The sequence below is a fragment of the Tiliqua scincoides genome, chromosome 2 (assembly GCF_035046505.1).
Source record: "Tiliqua scincoides isolate rTilSci1 chromosome 2, rTilSci1.hap2, whole genome shotgun sequence".
NCBI classification, from domain to species: domain Eukaryota; kingdom Metazoa; phylum Chordata; class Lepidosauria; order Squamata; family Scincidae; genus Tiliqua; species Tiliqua scincoides.
Genome location: NC_089822.1, coordinates 32679206 through 32695829, shown reverse-complemented (window position 1 = coordinate 32695829; position 16624 = coordinate 32679206). Strand labels below are relative to the sequence as shown.

At 38.2% G+C, this 16624-nt stretch overlaps 1 protein-coding gene across 1 annotated transcript in view; it reads left to right on the top strand.

Annotated features, from left to right (window-relative positions):
- Nucleotides 1-16624, top strand: part of FCHO2 (FCH and mu domain containing endocytic adaptor 2) — a 97107-nt gene that overhangs the window by 63005 nt on the left and 17478 nt on the right. Inside the window, exons 15-20 of the mRNA XM_066613327.1 lie at nt 301-325; nt 2223-2265; nt 5240-5337; nt 7110-7213; nt 7313-7442; nt 16070-16181. Coding sequence (XP_066469424.1) covers nt 301-325; nt 2223-2265; nt 5240-5337; nt 7110-7213; nt 7313-7442; nt 16070-16181 — 512 coding nt within the window. The remainder of the gene's footprint in view (nt 1-300; nt 326-2222; nt 2266-5239; nt 5338-7109; nt 7214-7312; nt 7443-16069; nt 16182-16624) is intronic.

The window sequence follows — 16624 nt, the reverse complement described above, 5'->3', positions numbered from 1 at the left end:
CTGAGAAGGAAGACTTTCCTTAATAGTGTCCTTCCCATGTAGAGTAGCTACCATGTTGTAGCACTTCTAAGCAGCCTCCATGTTTGAAGCAGTACACAGTCTTTAACTTGAATTTATAGACTGTGGATTCAGGCTTCCAAATATTGAAATCTATCCCTACTTCATCATGTTTTATGCTTGCTAAGCTCAATAGCTGTTGATGTCTTTGATTTTTGTCTCTAGCTTCAGCTCTACTTTCTTAGCTTACATAGCACATTTTTATTCAGTAAGCAACATTTACTTTTATTTTCTTTCATTTAGGCACTAATGAATCGGAACTCATCTAGTAAGTGGATATCTGGTTGTTGGATATTTCTTTTATATCAGATTTGAACTTCCTGTTTATGAAAGTCTGCTGGAGTAATTATGGTCTAAAACACTTTTTGTTTGTTTTTGTATTTGAGTGTTTTGTTTGAAGTCATTATAATAAGATAAATTATCTTTCCCCACAGTAAGCAATTGCAAATCCTAGCTGTTCTGAGACATAGGGATTCCCCTATATTATTATTTTGTTTTAATTATTTCATTTTTTAGCACTCCTTGTAGGGTGTATGCCTGTATGTGCACACATGCAATATATGGATATCTGCACATTTTTAAACTTTCTTCCAGTGGATGTACATAACAATGTAAACTTTAGCCATCAAGCCAGAAAATATTACTCAGAAGTCATGTTCAGTTCTTTCTCCTCTGTGGTAGTTCTTAAACGGGGAGATTGTTCTCTTAGCTTAAAACTAGACAAGACATTGGGGATTGTGATCAAATATGCTGTCTCTTAAACTTTTGTAAAAGCAACCATTGGACATCATTTGACTGGGACTGCAACACTGTAGGAGAAAGGGGTTGACGCTTCTTCGTGTTCCATTTTCTTGATGGACCCTCCCCCAAAGGCTGTATTTTCTACATTAGGGAAACAATATGCTCAAGCTTTGAATGCAAACATTTTTCCTAGTGGTGCAAGTAGCAGCTGGGAATGGAGGAATTCTAATCAGGAAAGGGTCAAGTCTTTCCTCTCCTTACCATTGCAGTCCTTATCTGATTAGGACAGAGGTTCTCATATTTCTCAGGAGAAAAACTTCTGAGGTAAGTCTTGGCAGGGGAGGAGGAAGTGCAGCATTGCAATCTCCAGAATAGTGCCAATGTGAGGGGTGTGTGTGTGTGCCAGGGGCTTTCCTTTACTTACATGATGCAGCAGCAAGCTCCTGGGGTGTGGGGAGCCCTGCAGGGCTCTCCAAGCCACGGAGAATGAAAAATTTCACAATCACAAAACTGGAAGTGGGTCTCGATCATTATTTTTCATTCTTCGCAGCTTGGGGAGCCCTTCAGAGGCTTCCACAGGGCTCCCCTCATCCTCAGGAGCTTAGTAAAGTAAAGGAAAACCCCTGACACCTCCCATCAGCAACACAATCCTGGGGATCAATCCCCTTCCCCACCCCTTAAAGGGGTAAAGGCAGAGGTCCTCAGGCTGAAACGCAGTGATGTCCCAGGTTGAGAACCTTTAGACTAGGGTCTTTGACACAAATGTAAAGAGAGGGAAAATTTCATCCATGGTTTTGGAATCTGTTAGGACTGTTTCTTATGTAACATAATTATGTATGATGAAAATAACTTCTGTGTGGGAATTTGGGTTGATGCCTTGAATAAGATCGTGTGACTGTCTGCATGTGCAATTCCTGAGCAAAAGTTATTTTTATATAGGAATTCATTAAATGTGAAATATTTTCCATTTTTTTCTGATATGCTTAATTGTAAATCTTAATCTACATTGTTTGTAATACAAAAAAGACAAGTATAAATTTATTCTTGATTTATATTGAGAAAAGACAGTATAGGATACTGCTGCATTCTAGTAAAACTGCTAAGGCTGACAACTGCAGAGTTCTTTCCTATCTCAAATACTTGTTTAGAAAATATGGCAAAGGCAGATGATTCATGTCAGTGTCGTGTTGCTGGGGCTCAGGATAAACTCCTGCACTGGCCACCCACGGCGACCCAACCCATTCCCTGATGATGCATTGGGAAGTACTACTGCCATCAATACTCTGGGTTTCAAAACCTGACCTGGCCAAGTGGGTCCCTGGTGGACTTGACCAATGGCTATCCCAACGCCACTACTGATTCACATAATGCATGGTCATTTTGTTAAATATCATGTCTTTCAGTTGTCATATCTTTTTGATTAGGTGAAGAATTAACAAAATCAAAACTTTCTGCTTCATCTAATGAGTAAGTTTCACCATTGACATTTATTTTTATTTGAAGGTCGTTGAGTATTTTTGCAGAATTTCTTTTCCTGGATTGCTGTGTTAACTCCTAGATTCAAATGCATAAGCTTGGGCATCTGGGGACTAACGAGTTTAATTTCCCTGGTTTTACATTCAATTCACTCTTCATCACTACCTGCTCCCCCCCCCCATTTTGTGATTATTTTGATCTGTGTTGATGTCAAAATATATAAATATTTGCATATGAAAATAATTAATATGAATACTAGATTAAAATAAATCTGGTACCACCCCTATCGTGTTAGCTACTCCCATCTCAGAACTAAATTGTAGCAAATACTTTAAAAATTTAATCTGCTTTACTTGGGGCCAAATTACATGTCACAAATAGCATGTTGGTCTGACCCAGCTTTTTCTCAAATATCACTGGGAAATTGTCCCACATGGAGCAAAACTGTAGCAGGCAATTCTGATCTTGATTGTTTGCTTCTCCATATGCAGGGAATGTGTGAAATTGAAAATACAACAAGAGCAAAATGTTATGGTTTCCTACCCCATCATGATTTAGCCCCATTATGGGTGCCCCCAGTGTTCTTTTTTAAGGAAAAATGGGTCAGACTATAATGTCCTTCAAAATATGTAGTTTGGTCCTTAACCCAAGAGTGCTTTGCTTTTTTAAGTCAGACTTTCTTATTTATCAGTAGAAACATTTTAAGTTAATAACACAGGCCTACAAAATTTAAGGTCAGAAAAGTTTTCCCCAAACTTTATGGTGGTTTGATATGAATTTGGGGTGCCGATTCCAAAAATGGCATCCGTTTTGCCCTATCACCTCTAGTTTTGGAGATATAGTATAGCCTCATTAGTGAATGGTTCAAGCAGCTTCCTCATGAGGAAGCCATGGTGTAGGCTATTCACTAAAGAGGCTATGGCATGTCTCCAAAATATACCCAGGAATTGGTGTAATGTATAAGGAAGCAAAATCTGTGTTGGCCTGTGTAATCAGTACTTATTCTGTAACAAAAACATAATGACCTGACCTGACCATAAGCCAGCATTGAACAATTTATTAGCACTACATTCCTCCCTCCCCCCCCAAAGCACTGCAGTTGTATTATTTTGCCTGACAATAAAAACTAGATTAAAAACTATGCACCTGTTATATATTTGTTGTATTTAAATAAATGGAGCCCTTATGAAAAGAGATGGAATTGATAGTATTTGGAAAAACAGAACATTACAAAATATAGTCAGATACAATGACTGCTGTTGTGTCTCAGAGCATAATCATATATCTTCTGACAGTAGCTAGGATGGAAGTAGTATTCAAATGGGAGAATGTAAAGCCGCCATCAATAATAGAATTGTTATGAAGGGTCTGAGAAGTGGTGTATATGATAACATTGACATAAATGCAAGTGATAAGTTATTCCCTGGAAGAAGAAGGACATTCCTAACATATGGGGAATGCCCTCGCACCAGCACAGGTAAGGTAGTTAACCACTCTTCTTCCTCTCAGGGGCTGACCATTACTCCAGTTTTGACCCTACCTAGCTGAGGACAGGTTGTAGAATTTTACACTCTCAGCCAATGGCTATATTTGTTAAATTTTAAAGTTTTTTCATGCTCCTACCTTCACTGGGCTTCTGCAGAGGTCCGAGTGCAGGAGTTTAGCAGCAGCATTTTAGGCAAAGGAAGTAGATTTGCAGCAAGCTTCACTGGCTGCCACCCTGCAGAAGCGCAGAATTGCAGCCACAAAACACATCCAGCCTGCTAGGAAACAGGCAGTGGAAGTCAGCTAGGCTTGTTCACCTCGCCATCACTGACTTTGCCTGAAGGAAGAGGCATGCTGTGCCCTGGAGGGCTGATCTTAGTCACTTCTGTAGTAGCAGCAGTGACAAGCTTCAAGGAGCTTGCAGACCTCCTCAGGGTTCTTTTGGCAGTCCCCTTCTGATGTCTCTGGGGTGCATGAGACATAAAGTATTTTTGTAATGTTCTAGAACAGTGTTTGCCACACCACAGCATGTAGGCTGGATCCAGTGCAACACTGAATTCCTCCCCATCGTGAGCGATGCTTACTATTCTACTGCACCGCTGACAGTCAGCCCACCATCTTCAGGGCGACCCACAGTGCAGTAGCATTTGCCTGGAAATGCAGGTGCAAAGCCTGCTAGAGCAGTGGGCTAGAGATGTGACTGCCCAGAGTGTCACACTGATGAGATCGGATGGGCTGGTTGTCAGCAGTGTGGTAGAACGATAAGCACTGGTCTGAAAGGGGATGCCTTTTTGCTACACAGTGGTCACAAGTTTGTTCTGGAGTCAACCATATGTCATGGTTGTAGAACAACCGAGAACATTGTAGAATTAGGAATTTGATAATGAATAAAGTCACGAAGTGATAAAAATAATTTTTATTGGGGGGCATTCAAATGCTTGGTGCAACTTTATACTGTTGTTAAAAGCTCCTTCCAGTCACTAAAGGAGGATGGTTTTCATGGAAGCAGCTTCCAGTCATGATATGTTTCTGTGTAAAAGGTTTGGGTTTTGCCCTATATAAATCAATGATGGAAATTACTGTGTTTGTGTGTATTGTCATTTTGAAATGAATTTTAAAAAATAGTCATGGAACCTTGAGCAAAAACTTCTAGAAGGGACATTGCTAGATCTGTTTTGACAGAAATCAATATAGCAAATGATTGGCGTATCAACTATCTCTTGAATTCAGTGCTAATAGAAGGATATTTCCTTTTCCAAACTATATGTTTGAATAAACTGCAAGGACATTATGTTCTGATTATAAGGGAATCATTCTCTTATATTAAAATATTATGTTAGTTTAAAATGTAATTAAACTTGTTACAAAAGCATGTGTATTTAGCTCAGTTTTAACTGTTCTGCAACAACAAAAACACTTTAGTAACTTGCATTTATAAGCATGTATGATTTATTCTGTTTCAAATGAATGTTTAAAATAGGAAGGGGAACAATGACCTTCTGGCATGGGATCCACTCTTTAAACATTCTGGTGATTCCTCCTCTTCCTCGACCTCAACAATGTCTTCATCCTCCTCAGGTAAAATTGTTGCTAAGAAGCGTATTTGAAGGTGACATCTTTGTATTGTAAGGGAAAATTTCAGTGACAAGTCTGCCATAAGAAGAAAGCTTATGAAGATACAGTTAGAGTAGTGTTAGATTATAGCTGTTCTTTTTTCCTGATAGTTCCTCTAATCCTCCCCACTTTGTGCTTTTCTGTAGTTCAGATATGCTTTGTGTTTGCTAGACTTAGGGCACAATCCTAACCAGGTCTACTCAGAAGTAAGTCCTATTTTGTTCAGTGGGGCTTACTCTCAGGAAAGTGTGATTAGGTTTGCAGCCTTAGTTGAATATTCCTGATTCCTGTGATAAATGAACAATTACATCATAACCCTGTTAGCCAGTGGGAGAGGTTTTCACACCTTACCTGTTACCTTGCTAACTTTAAAATGTTGGTTCTGAAAAAGCAATAGAAGTTACCGGGACAATTTTTTAACCTCTGGCTATAGAGTTAAAAATAGACAGTAAACTTAACAGTTTATCAGTTTGATGTGGATTCAATAGATGGCCAAACATAAGGTGATTCCATTACACAATTGGATGATGAACATGTTTGTAATGATGGATGGATGATGAACATGAAAGATACCTGTTATAAGTAGCAGTTCACATGAGTGAAACCTGATTACTTGTTACAGGTTATTTTGTGAACATTGTGAATAGAACTAAGAAAGGTAGTTCTAGATACAGAATCATTGATAGAACTTCATAAACTTGGAACAGTGTCATTTCCAGCTATACTTTTCAGAGCTGTATTCGTGCTATTGCTATTCAAAACATATATCACACCCATGGTATGGTATATGACAAACGTGGCTAAACTTGCTTAAGAGCCACATATGATAAACTTCAGATGTTTGAGAGCTGCAAGATATGAACAAATATTACACACATGTATGATTCCTCTGAAATAGTTGGTGATCTGAAATTTCTTTAATCCCTGTGTTGTCGTTTTCATCATCGTCTCCGCTCACAGTGAATCCCCCTTCCCCAGTCATGAAATTATGGGACTGAAGCTATGTAAAGGGGGAGCAACAGGCCATAGGTTCCTCCTCCCTTCCTTTCACAACTCACTTGGTTCTTCTCCCTGGTTCTTCAGGGATGGGGTAGGCAGGCAGAAATGGGCAACAAGCAACATCTTTGTGCCAACAGAGTAGGTCCCATCAGTGCTCTGTGAGGTTGACATCATGCTGCCAGTGCACACTGTGTTAGTGAATAATTAACTCTTCTCCCAACCTGCTCCAACAGCTTAGGTGGCACTCTCTCTACATATCTCGCCCACCAAGGGGGCCCACCCATAAGAGTTTTCACTTCATGTGTAGAGAAGGACAGGAGAACAAGAGATAGAAAAAGATAAAATAGCAAGGCATGGAAGGTGGTGGATAAGGGGGATAAGGCACTCGGCCAGCGTATTTCCACCAGCTGCACATTATACGTCAAAGAGCTACATGTGGCTCACAAATTGCTGTTTGGCTGCCCTGGTGTATGGTATTATTGAAGACCAGCAGTTCTAATTGTCTTGGATCCAGATCTATCCTGCACTTGCAGAAATGACTTCTGTGAATGAAGGTAAAATTGTGCTCACTTAAGCATCTTTTCCAATGAGTGCAGAAGTTTGGATCCAAGCCTTTATCTCTTAAAGTTGTTGCTAAATTATCTTGTATTCAGTCACTACAGTGCCACAATATTTTTGGCAATGTTCATGGTTTCTTCTGTAACTCAAATGTACTGATATCCCTTTATTCCTTCCAGCAAGGCCAACAACTCCTCTTTCTGTAGGTACTTTAGTGCCTCCTCCAAGACCAGCTTCCAGACCAAAGTTGCCTGCAGGGAAACTTGGTGGAATTAATGAAATTGTAGGTGCATTACATCTTGGCTTTGTTGATCATTATTTCTCTAGTTGTTGCTTTATCCACTGGAGTATGTGCATTAATGCTTCTAAATTCTATTTTAAGCCAAGGCCATTCAGTCCTCCTGTGACCTCCAATTCTAGCCCCCCTCCTTCAGCTCCTTTGGCACGTGCAGAGAGCTCCTCTTCCATATCATCTTCTGCTTCATTAAGTGCAGCAAATACACCCACTGTTGGTGAGTCAGCCTTGGCACCCAATTCTTTTGTTGCTTTTGAAAATGGAATGTAAACTATCACTTATAATTGTATTACAGGTTTAGTATCCCTTATACAAAACTCTAAAATCCAAAACTTAATTATTTATGCCATTATTTTGCCATTATTTATGCCAGAAATGAACATTTCATTTCTTGATGAGGCTTCCACGCCTGCCCCCCCCCACTGCAGGATGCAGCGCATGTTCCATTGGCATGTGCCTGTCGCCCCACTGGCATGTGCCCATTGGCACAATTGCATCCTGGATAGGATTAGGCTCTAAGTGAAAAAAAAGGTTGCTTATTGGTAGCATATAAATTCAAAATCAGGGATGATGGGGATGCCAAACAATTGCAAATTGTCCACAGTGGTGGTAGAATCCTTTGCTTTTTGATGGTTCAATGTACACAAACTGTTTCGTGCACATATTATTTAAAATATTATACAAAATTAACTTCAGGCATGTGTATATGAAACATAAATGTTGTATTTAGACTTGGATACCATCCCCAAGATATCTTATTATGTATATTCCAAAATGCAAAACACTTCTGGTCTCAAGCATTTTGGATAAGAGATACTCAACCTGTAATATGAAACTAATGCTGCTTTGAAAAATGTCCAACAAAACTTGTGTGTTTGGAATGATAGAATCCGCTTCAGTGGGATACACAAATTTATGTGTATATTTTTCCATCTCAGAGAAATGTTTACACAGTCAAGCTCCTAAGGAAAGTATTTATAACTTTCTCCTTGGAGATAATTATTCTTCTGTGCAAAGACCAATTCCGTATGATAAAATAAGAAGCTTTATTGTTCTAACAGCTGATTTTTGAAGTTAGTTATCTGGTGCTATGTCTGGTTAGAAGTGGAGAGTTTTCCAAATACCTTTAAAAATTACCTGAAATTTGGTATATAACAAGTATGACCTAGCTCTCTCACAAATCCTTGAACAAGCTGCCTTCAAAATATGTTTTACATGTTCAGTAGTGGTTACATAGTCCTTTTCTTTGTGGGCGATGTTGATATTGTCCAGTGATAGCATTAACTGTCTCTTGGAAGTAGAGGGTAATATTGAGATTTTCCCTGCTATTGAGCAACACTGTGATGCTCAGTATTGTATTCAAAGCAGGTATTTCTGTATATAGTGTGGCCAGTGCCTTGATAAAACATCCATTCCTCTGATTGGTAGTGGCTGTAAAATTTATGGTATCTGTGAGTTTAAAGAAATCTCTAAATGATGCTACTGCTTAATACAGGGGTGACAAACATAAGACCCATGAGCCAAATGTGCCCCTAGAAGCTTTATCCATCCCCCATGATAATTGGGCTCTCCCTGTGCTGCCCTTTCAGCAGTGCTGCTTCTGTCGAAGCTCTGAGAGGGAGTGATGGAAGGAAGCCTCAAAATGCAAGGAACTTCAGGGGAAGGGACAGACCAAGAGGTGTGAGAAAGGGATGCTGCTGAGGGCCTGGGAGAGCCCAATTATCACGTGGGTCCCCTTTTAGCAGCACCTCTTCTGCTATGAAGTGTCACTTCAAACCACTCTCAGCTGCTGAGTTATGAAGTGATGGGATGGAAACAATGCTGCTAAAAGGGGAGCCCATATGATAATTGGGCTTTCGCAAATCCTGAAATTATGATCAAGGTTTGCATAGTTTTTCTTCTGTCATTTGCCGCTAATTAGTTTCTGTGTGAGAACAAAGTGCCTTTTTCTGGCTATCATCTGCTTAATATCACTTCCTACTTAATGATGTCACTTGCAACCCTCAGCAGACACCATGAATGCTGTTTGGCCCACTGTGTGAAATGAGTTTGACACCCCTGACTTAATATATTCTGGGTGTATGTCTCCTTACTAAAGTTTTAAAAGTTACTATATCCAACAAAATTACTTGATTCTTTTTATTTTTAAAAAGAATCATCTTATTTTTTATTTTTAAAAATAATCATCTTATAAGATGAATAAGAATTCATCTTATTTTTAATTATTTTCCAAAATAAAAACAAACAACAAATAATAACAAATAGAAACTCAATACGCAACACAAAAACACACCGTTGGAGGGTGCAGGCAATCATATATCAATATATCTAATCAATACATATCTTCTAATCTTGTTCCTCTTCTAGTTTAGCCTCTTAATATCATTTATCTATCATATCACATCCTATATAATATATCATGTATACATTCATCTAAATGCCCTATCTTATACATTTACAACTTCATTTTCAACCAAGCATAGAATGGTTTCCACTGCTCTATCTGTGTCGGTTTGCGCTGTTGATCCAAAATCTCTGTAAGTCTATCCATTTCCGCCACATTCATTATTTTCTCTGTTAATTCATCTTTCGTTGGAATTTTAATATTTTTCCAGTATCTAGCATATAAAATCCTTGCAGCAGTTAATGTTATAATAACTAAATACACGTCATTTTCTTTATCTATAATACCCAAGGTAATATTAAGCAAAAATAACTCTGGTTTCAGCAGTATTGTAAATCCAACAATCTCTTGTATTAGATTCCTTACCATTTTCCAATATACTTGTATATTTTTTTACACGTCCACCACATATGATAAAATGTCCCTTCTTCACATTTACACTTCCAACAATTTTTTGAAATGTTCTGATTCTTTTATACCGGTTTTACTGGTGTCATGTACCATCTATAAAACATTTTATATACATTTTCTTTAAAATTTGTTGCTCTAGTAAATTTTATATTATATTTCCAAATCCGTTCCCATTGTTCTAATGTAATATTATGGTCTATATTTTGCACCCATTTTATCATACGTTCTTTTATTGTTTCTTCTTGCATCTCAAAATCCAATAAGAACATATATATTCTTTTGATATATTTTTCTTTTGTTTCTAAGAGTATTCTATCTAATGGCGTCTGTTCTGAATAGAATCCTTCTTGTTTATCTTTCCCAAATTTTGAATCAAGTTGCAAGTGAGTCCACCAATCCATCTCCACACCCTGTCTTAACAATTCTTCTTTTGTCTTTAATTGCCCATCTTTCTTCAATAAACTTTCATATATAAGCATCTTTGTTGTCTCTAATAAACGGAGGCCGAGTACATGCTTCTAGCGGCGCCACTCATTGGGGGATTTTTGTATACATTTGTCTTTGCATTTTAGCCCAGATCCATAATAAAGATTTCCTTAATATATGATTATTGTATCGCTTATATTCGTTTGCTTTTCCATACCAAACAAATGCATGCCATCCCCATTCAAGATCATGTCCCTCCAGTTTAAGTATTCTTTGATCTTCTAATATAATCCATTCTTTAATCCACAGTAGCGCCGCGGCTTTAAAGTAAAAAAACCAATCAGGAAGCCCCATGCCTCCTCTTAGTTTCACATCTTGCAAGGCCTTCATTTTAATTCTTGGTTTCTTTCCCTGCCAGATAAATTTCAAGATAATTTGATTAATTTCTTTAAATATATCTTGCTTCAAAATTACAGGGATTGTTTGGAAAAGAAAGTTTATTTTAGGCAAAACATTCATTTTCACTGCAGCAACTCTTCCCATGAACGAAAGTTGCAATTCTTTCCATTTTGTTAAGTCTCTTTTTATTTCTTCAGTCAGTTTCAAATAATTATCTTTCACTAATGAACTTGTTTTCTTCATTAATTGAATCCCTAAATATTTAATTTTTTTCTTCTTTAAAGTTTGTTAATTCCACTAACAGTGCAGTCTTAATGGGCAGCCCAATCCTGAGCTGCCTGGGGCGGCCCAGCTCAGTGGCACCGCGAGGGCTGCTGCCAAAGCCAGCGCCTCCCATGCTACCGCGGGAGGCACCTCAGGAGTAGGGGACATTCATCCCCCTGGGTAAGGGAGGCAGCCCCACAATGGGGCTAGTCACTTTGGGCGCTGCTAAAATAAAGGCGCTCGTGTAAGGTACGCAGCCTTCACTTGCGCCAACGATACTGCGGAGCAGAGCTCCGCGTTTCCTCCTCCCGCCTGCCCCCCCGGCACGTCTCTGGCACATCCCCCTCTCCACATCATGTCGGCTTCCCTGCCCCCTCGCTGCATCATGCTGGCCTCCCCCCCTTCCCGGAACGCCCCCGCCCTCATTTGCCATTCCACAGCCTGGCGGTCGCAGGCACTGCCGAGCCGCGGAACGCAGGCGCCCAGCAGGTGGTGGCTCAGCGCCAGCCAGAGCTGAGCCACCTCCGGCGGGAGCCCGGCGGTAAGCCCCGCAAATGTGCCTTATGGCACGTTTGCAACTGTGATCCACGCCGTGGAGGCGCGGTGCAGACCACAGGATTGGGCTCTAATTCCTGTATTTTCTTTATTTGCATATTCTATGTTAAAATTTTCATTTTCTTGACATTTATTTTCAGTCCTGTCACTTCAGTATATTCTCGCAACACATCTAACAAATTTTTGGCAGATTCTCATGGTTCTTCTACAATCGCCATAAGGTCATCCGCAAATGCCTGGATTTTAAATTCTTCACCTCTTATATTTAATCCTTTAATCTCTTCTGTCTTTCTCACTTGATTCAAAAGTATTTCCATGATCACTATAAATAGTAATGGAGAAAGTGGACATCCCTGTCTCGTTCCTTTTTCCATTTTTATCTCCTCTGAAAGCTCTCCATTTATTCTAATTCTAGAAGTTTGATTCTTATATATAGCTTTAATCATAGCAATAAACAGAGTTTCTGTATCCATCATTTCAAATTGTAAAAACATCAAATTCCAGTTCACATTATCAAATGCTTTTCAAAAATCTATAAAAAACCGCCATTTGCTTATCAGGGTGCATTTCATAATATTCTAAAAAGTTCAATATCTTTCTCATAAGAACATAAGAACAGCCCCACTGGATCAGGCCATAGGCCCATCTAGTCCAGCTTCCTGTATCTCACAGCGGCCCACCAAATGCCCCAGGGAGCACACCAGATAACAAGAGACCTCATCCTGGTGCCCTCCCTTGCATCTGGCATTCTGACATAACCCATTTCTAAAATCAGGAGGTTGCGCATACACATCAAGACTTGTACCCCGTAATGGATTTTTCCTCCAGAAACTTGTCCAATCCCCTTTTAAAGGCGTCTAGGCTAGACGCCAGCACCACATCCCGTGGCAAGGAGTTCCACAGACCGACCACACGCTGAGTAAAGAAATATTTTCTTTTGTCTGTCCTAACCCGCCCAACACTCAATTTTAGTGGATGTCCCCTGGTTCTGGTATTATGTGAGAGTGTAAAGAGCATCTCCCTATCCACTCTGTCCATCCCCTGCATAATTTTGTATGTCTCAATCATGTCCCCCCTCAGGCGTCTCTTTTCTAGGCTGAAGAGGCCCAAATGCCGTAGCCTTTCCTCATAAGGAAGGTGCTCCAGCCCCGTAATCATCTTAGTCGCTCGCTTTTGCACCTTTTTTGCTTTTTTGCTCTTTTGCTCTCTTTTGCACTTGCACCTCATATTATTTCTGATTTGTCTTCTTGGTAAGAGCCCTGCTTGATCTTGATGAATAATGTTTATCAAAACTCTTTTTAATCTTGAAGCTAATATTGTTGCAAAAATTTTATAATTCATAAATATATATAAACTGTTATATATAAACTTTCTTTTTGTTGCTGCGACATCTTTAATTCATTATTTTTTTGTAAGTAATTCCTTTGAGTAATGCTTGGGATCCCTTCTTCCATATATAATTTTTCATAAAATTTTTTAGCAACATTAATCATATCTTTTACATTCATAGTCTTTTTTCCATCTTCATTCTTTAATGTGTCTATATAGGATTTCATTTTCTCTCTCTTTAATTTATAAGCCAGCCATTTTCCAGTTTTATTGGCATTTTCAAAAAACTTGTCTAGCAAAAGTAAGTTTCTTTGCTAGTTCTTCTGTCAATAAAATATTCAATTTGTGTTGTACCTCTCTCATTCTCTGTCTTATCTCTGTTGCTGTAGGGTATTGCTTTGCCAATAATTCTTGTTGTTTCAATTCTTTCTCTAATTCTACATATTTTTTCTCTTTTTCTTGCACCTTCTCTTATTGCCAATCCTTTAAAAACAACTTTACTAGCATCTCAGACCGTGGTCATTGGAATATCAGGTGTAATATTAGCTCTGAAATAATGTTCTATACCTTCTTTCAAACTCTTTTTAAATTTTTCATTTTTTAAACTATTAATGTACAATCTCCGTTGAGATGGCTTTTGCAGAGTTTCAAATTTGCTCTTTACTGGGTTGTGATCTGATAATATCTTTGGTAATATTTCCACTTCTACCAGATTTTTAGTCCATGCTCGTGGTATCCAAAGAGCATCAATCCTTGACCACATCTGGTGTCTATTTGAATAAAAAGTATAGTCTTTTATTTCAGGATATCTTGTTCTTCATACATCTATCAGATACATCTCTTCCGCTAATTGGGACAGGGAGCCATTTAGTTATTTGATTTTTCTCTGTAAACTGCTTTGTGAACTTTTAGTTGAAAAGCGGTATATAAATACTGTTAATAATAATAATAATTGTAAAAATGCTTTAGGAATTTGTGCTCTCCTTTTTTATTCTCTTTTACTTGTATCGATGTAGAATCCATTTGTCTATCAAAAACTAAATTAAAGTCTCCAACATTACAGCACTGTTCATATTCTCTAATTCTTGTGTCTTTATATAGCTTTGCAAAGAATTCTTGCTGCTTTTCATTTGGTGCATAAATATTCACACTTAAGAATCTTGCACTTTCTTTTTGTACTTCCACCATCAATATTCTTCCATCTTGTGATGCATATATTAGTTTTGGTCTCAGTCTTTCTTTTACATATATGGCCACACACCCCTTTTTAAAAAAAATCTAAGGCTACAAATACTTATAATTTTTTGTTCACAAGCAGTGCTTTATTCATATTTTTGATGTGCGTTTCTTGTATACAAGTTATATCCATATTTAACTTTTGCAATTGACGGAAGACTTTCTTTCGTTTTTGAGGTGAGTTTAAGCCATTTATGTTGACAAAGTAAATACTCCATCCTCCCTTAACCATCATGTCACTTTTTACTATTCACCTTCTCTTTTTGTCTTCTTGTTGCTATCAGTGAATGCCTCCTTGCCCCTCTAGTCTCTTCCTTCTCAATTCCTCAGTTGTCTCTGAATCATCTGATTTCTTCCAGCTCCATTTCTACACTTTCTAGTTCTTTTCTTCTCAGTTCCTCTTCCTCATTTTCTTCATTTCTTGTCTCACCTTTCATCATTGTACTCAGAAAATTTTCTGCTTTCATTGTTGAATTTATATTGTATCTCTGACAGGAATTGAAAAAAACATACCTTCTGGGAAAAGCCATCTATATGGTATTTGCTTTCCTCTTAAAAATTTTACTAGCTCTTCATATTCTTTTCTCTTCTTTCTCACTCTCCATCGGACATGTCTCAGAATTTTCACTTTGCTACCCTCCACCATCCATTCCTTTTCCTGTGAGATCTTCAATATTTTATCTCTGTAAAAATTCTGATGAATTTCACATGGATTTCTCTTGGTAGTTCATGTTTTCTTAGATAAAAAGTGCTCACTCTTCTCACTGAATCCAGGTCCATAAGTATCTCCTCTGTTGGCGTGTCAATCCACTCTGATATTAAATCACCAATCAGATGTCGTGTATCTTCTCCTTTCTGTTCTGGTACATTTTGTATTCTCACCACTCGAGCTGCACTCTCCATCTGAATTTCCATTAATGTTGCCTCTCCATCATACTGGTTTTGTTCTGTCTCAGTATTCTAGATTATCTTTTGTTGTCTTTTTTTTCTAATCTTCTAATCTTTTGTGTGTTCTCATCTGTTTGGCCTTTAACAGCTTTCAGTTGCACACTAAGATGATTTAGTTGTGTAGTTAAAACATCCAGACTACTTGAACCTGCAGATATTGATTTGTGTGCTGCTGTCCCATCACCACTAATTTCTCTATATTGTCTTGTATTGTCTGCTTTCAATCTTTCCCTTTATTAAAAAAAAAATTACTTATTTCTTTGCAAATCAGAAGAATGCAAAGATAAAGTTCTTTTGAGGGTGGTCAGAATTGCCCCAAACAGCACTAGTAAGAACATTCTTGCCCTGTTGATAAAATAAACTGAATTACAAAAGTGTATGTCCTGTTTTATTATGCATATAGTTATGTGTACCTGAGTTCATGAATGTAAAGTACGTATCCGCAAGGTGCACTGCAAGCATACATATGCACTCAGATTCACTTATCTGTCTTGGCTACAAGGACAGCACAGAGCTATAGCACAGTTCTGGTCACGTTCGGAGAATTGCAAGGTGCCTGACCTACAGATTTCATTATCCACTGGTTTCGGCACCCAAGGGGTTTCGGGGAATAGAACCCCCGTGGATGCCGAGGCATGGCTGTGTCTTTTTCTGCAAGTGTACAATAGATGAAATTTGGTATGATATAATTATATTTGAATTACATCAATTCTAGTGTAATTTTTTAAAAACTGCATAGTGTCATTCAATCATAGTTCCTTTTCATAGGGTTGATGTTCATCCTGAAGAACCCATGATGATTATAGTTGGTCCTCTGTATTTGATGTTGCTAACATTATTGGAAATTAAACCTACAACTATATGTATCCTAGGTGTTTCACGTGGTCCTAGCCCTGTCAGCCTTGGAAACCAGGACACATTACCTGTTGCCATAGCTCTGACTGAGTCTGTTAATGCCTACTTTAAAGGAGCAGATCCCACAAAGTTAGTGAAACTATTTTTTGAAATTTTATATCTTGCATTTTGGAAAAAAGTAGTGTTTCATTGTCACTTTGGGCAAGAAGATGAAGCTTCAGAAGAATATTTGTAGGCATTGCTGATTAATTATATAGCACTGGTCTGCCATTGTTCCTTAAGTTGTCATGTACGTTGTTGTGTCTGCTTCTGCAGTAGCCTTGCTGTGCCAGTCTGTAGGACTTGGCAGCTTTATTTGGTAAAATTGTTATAATCTGAACAAAATCATCAGGTTTATTTTGTTTGCTTGCTTGTCATACTTGTATTTAGTTCAACATTCCAATTTTCATAACAAGTTAAAATGTAATTTTAAAAACTGCATATAAGCACACATTCTCAAAATTAAGGAGTCATTTAAGAGCCTACATTCTAAATACTTGACTTTTGAAAGTAAAGAAGTTTTACCCATTTCT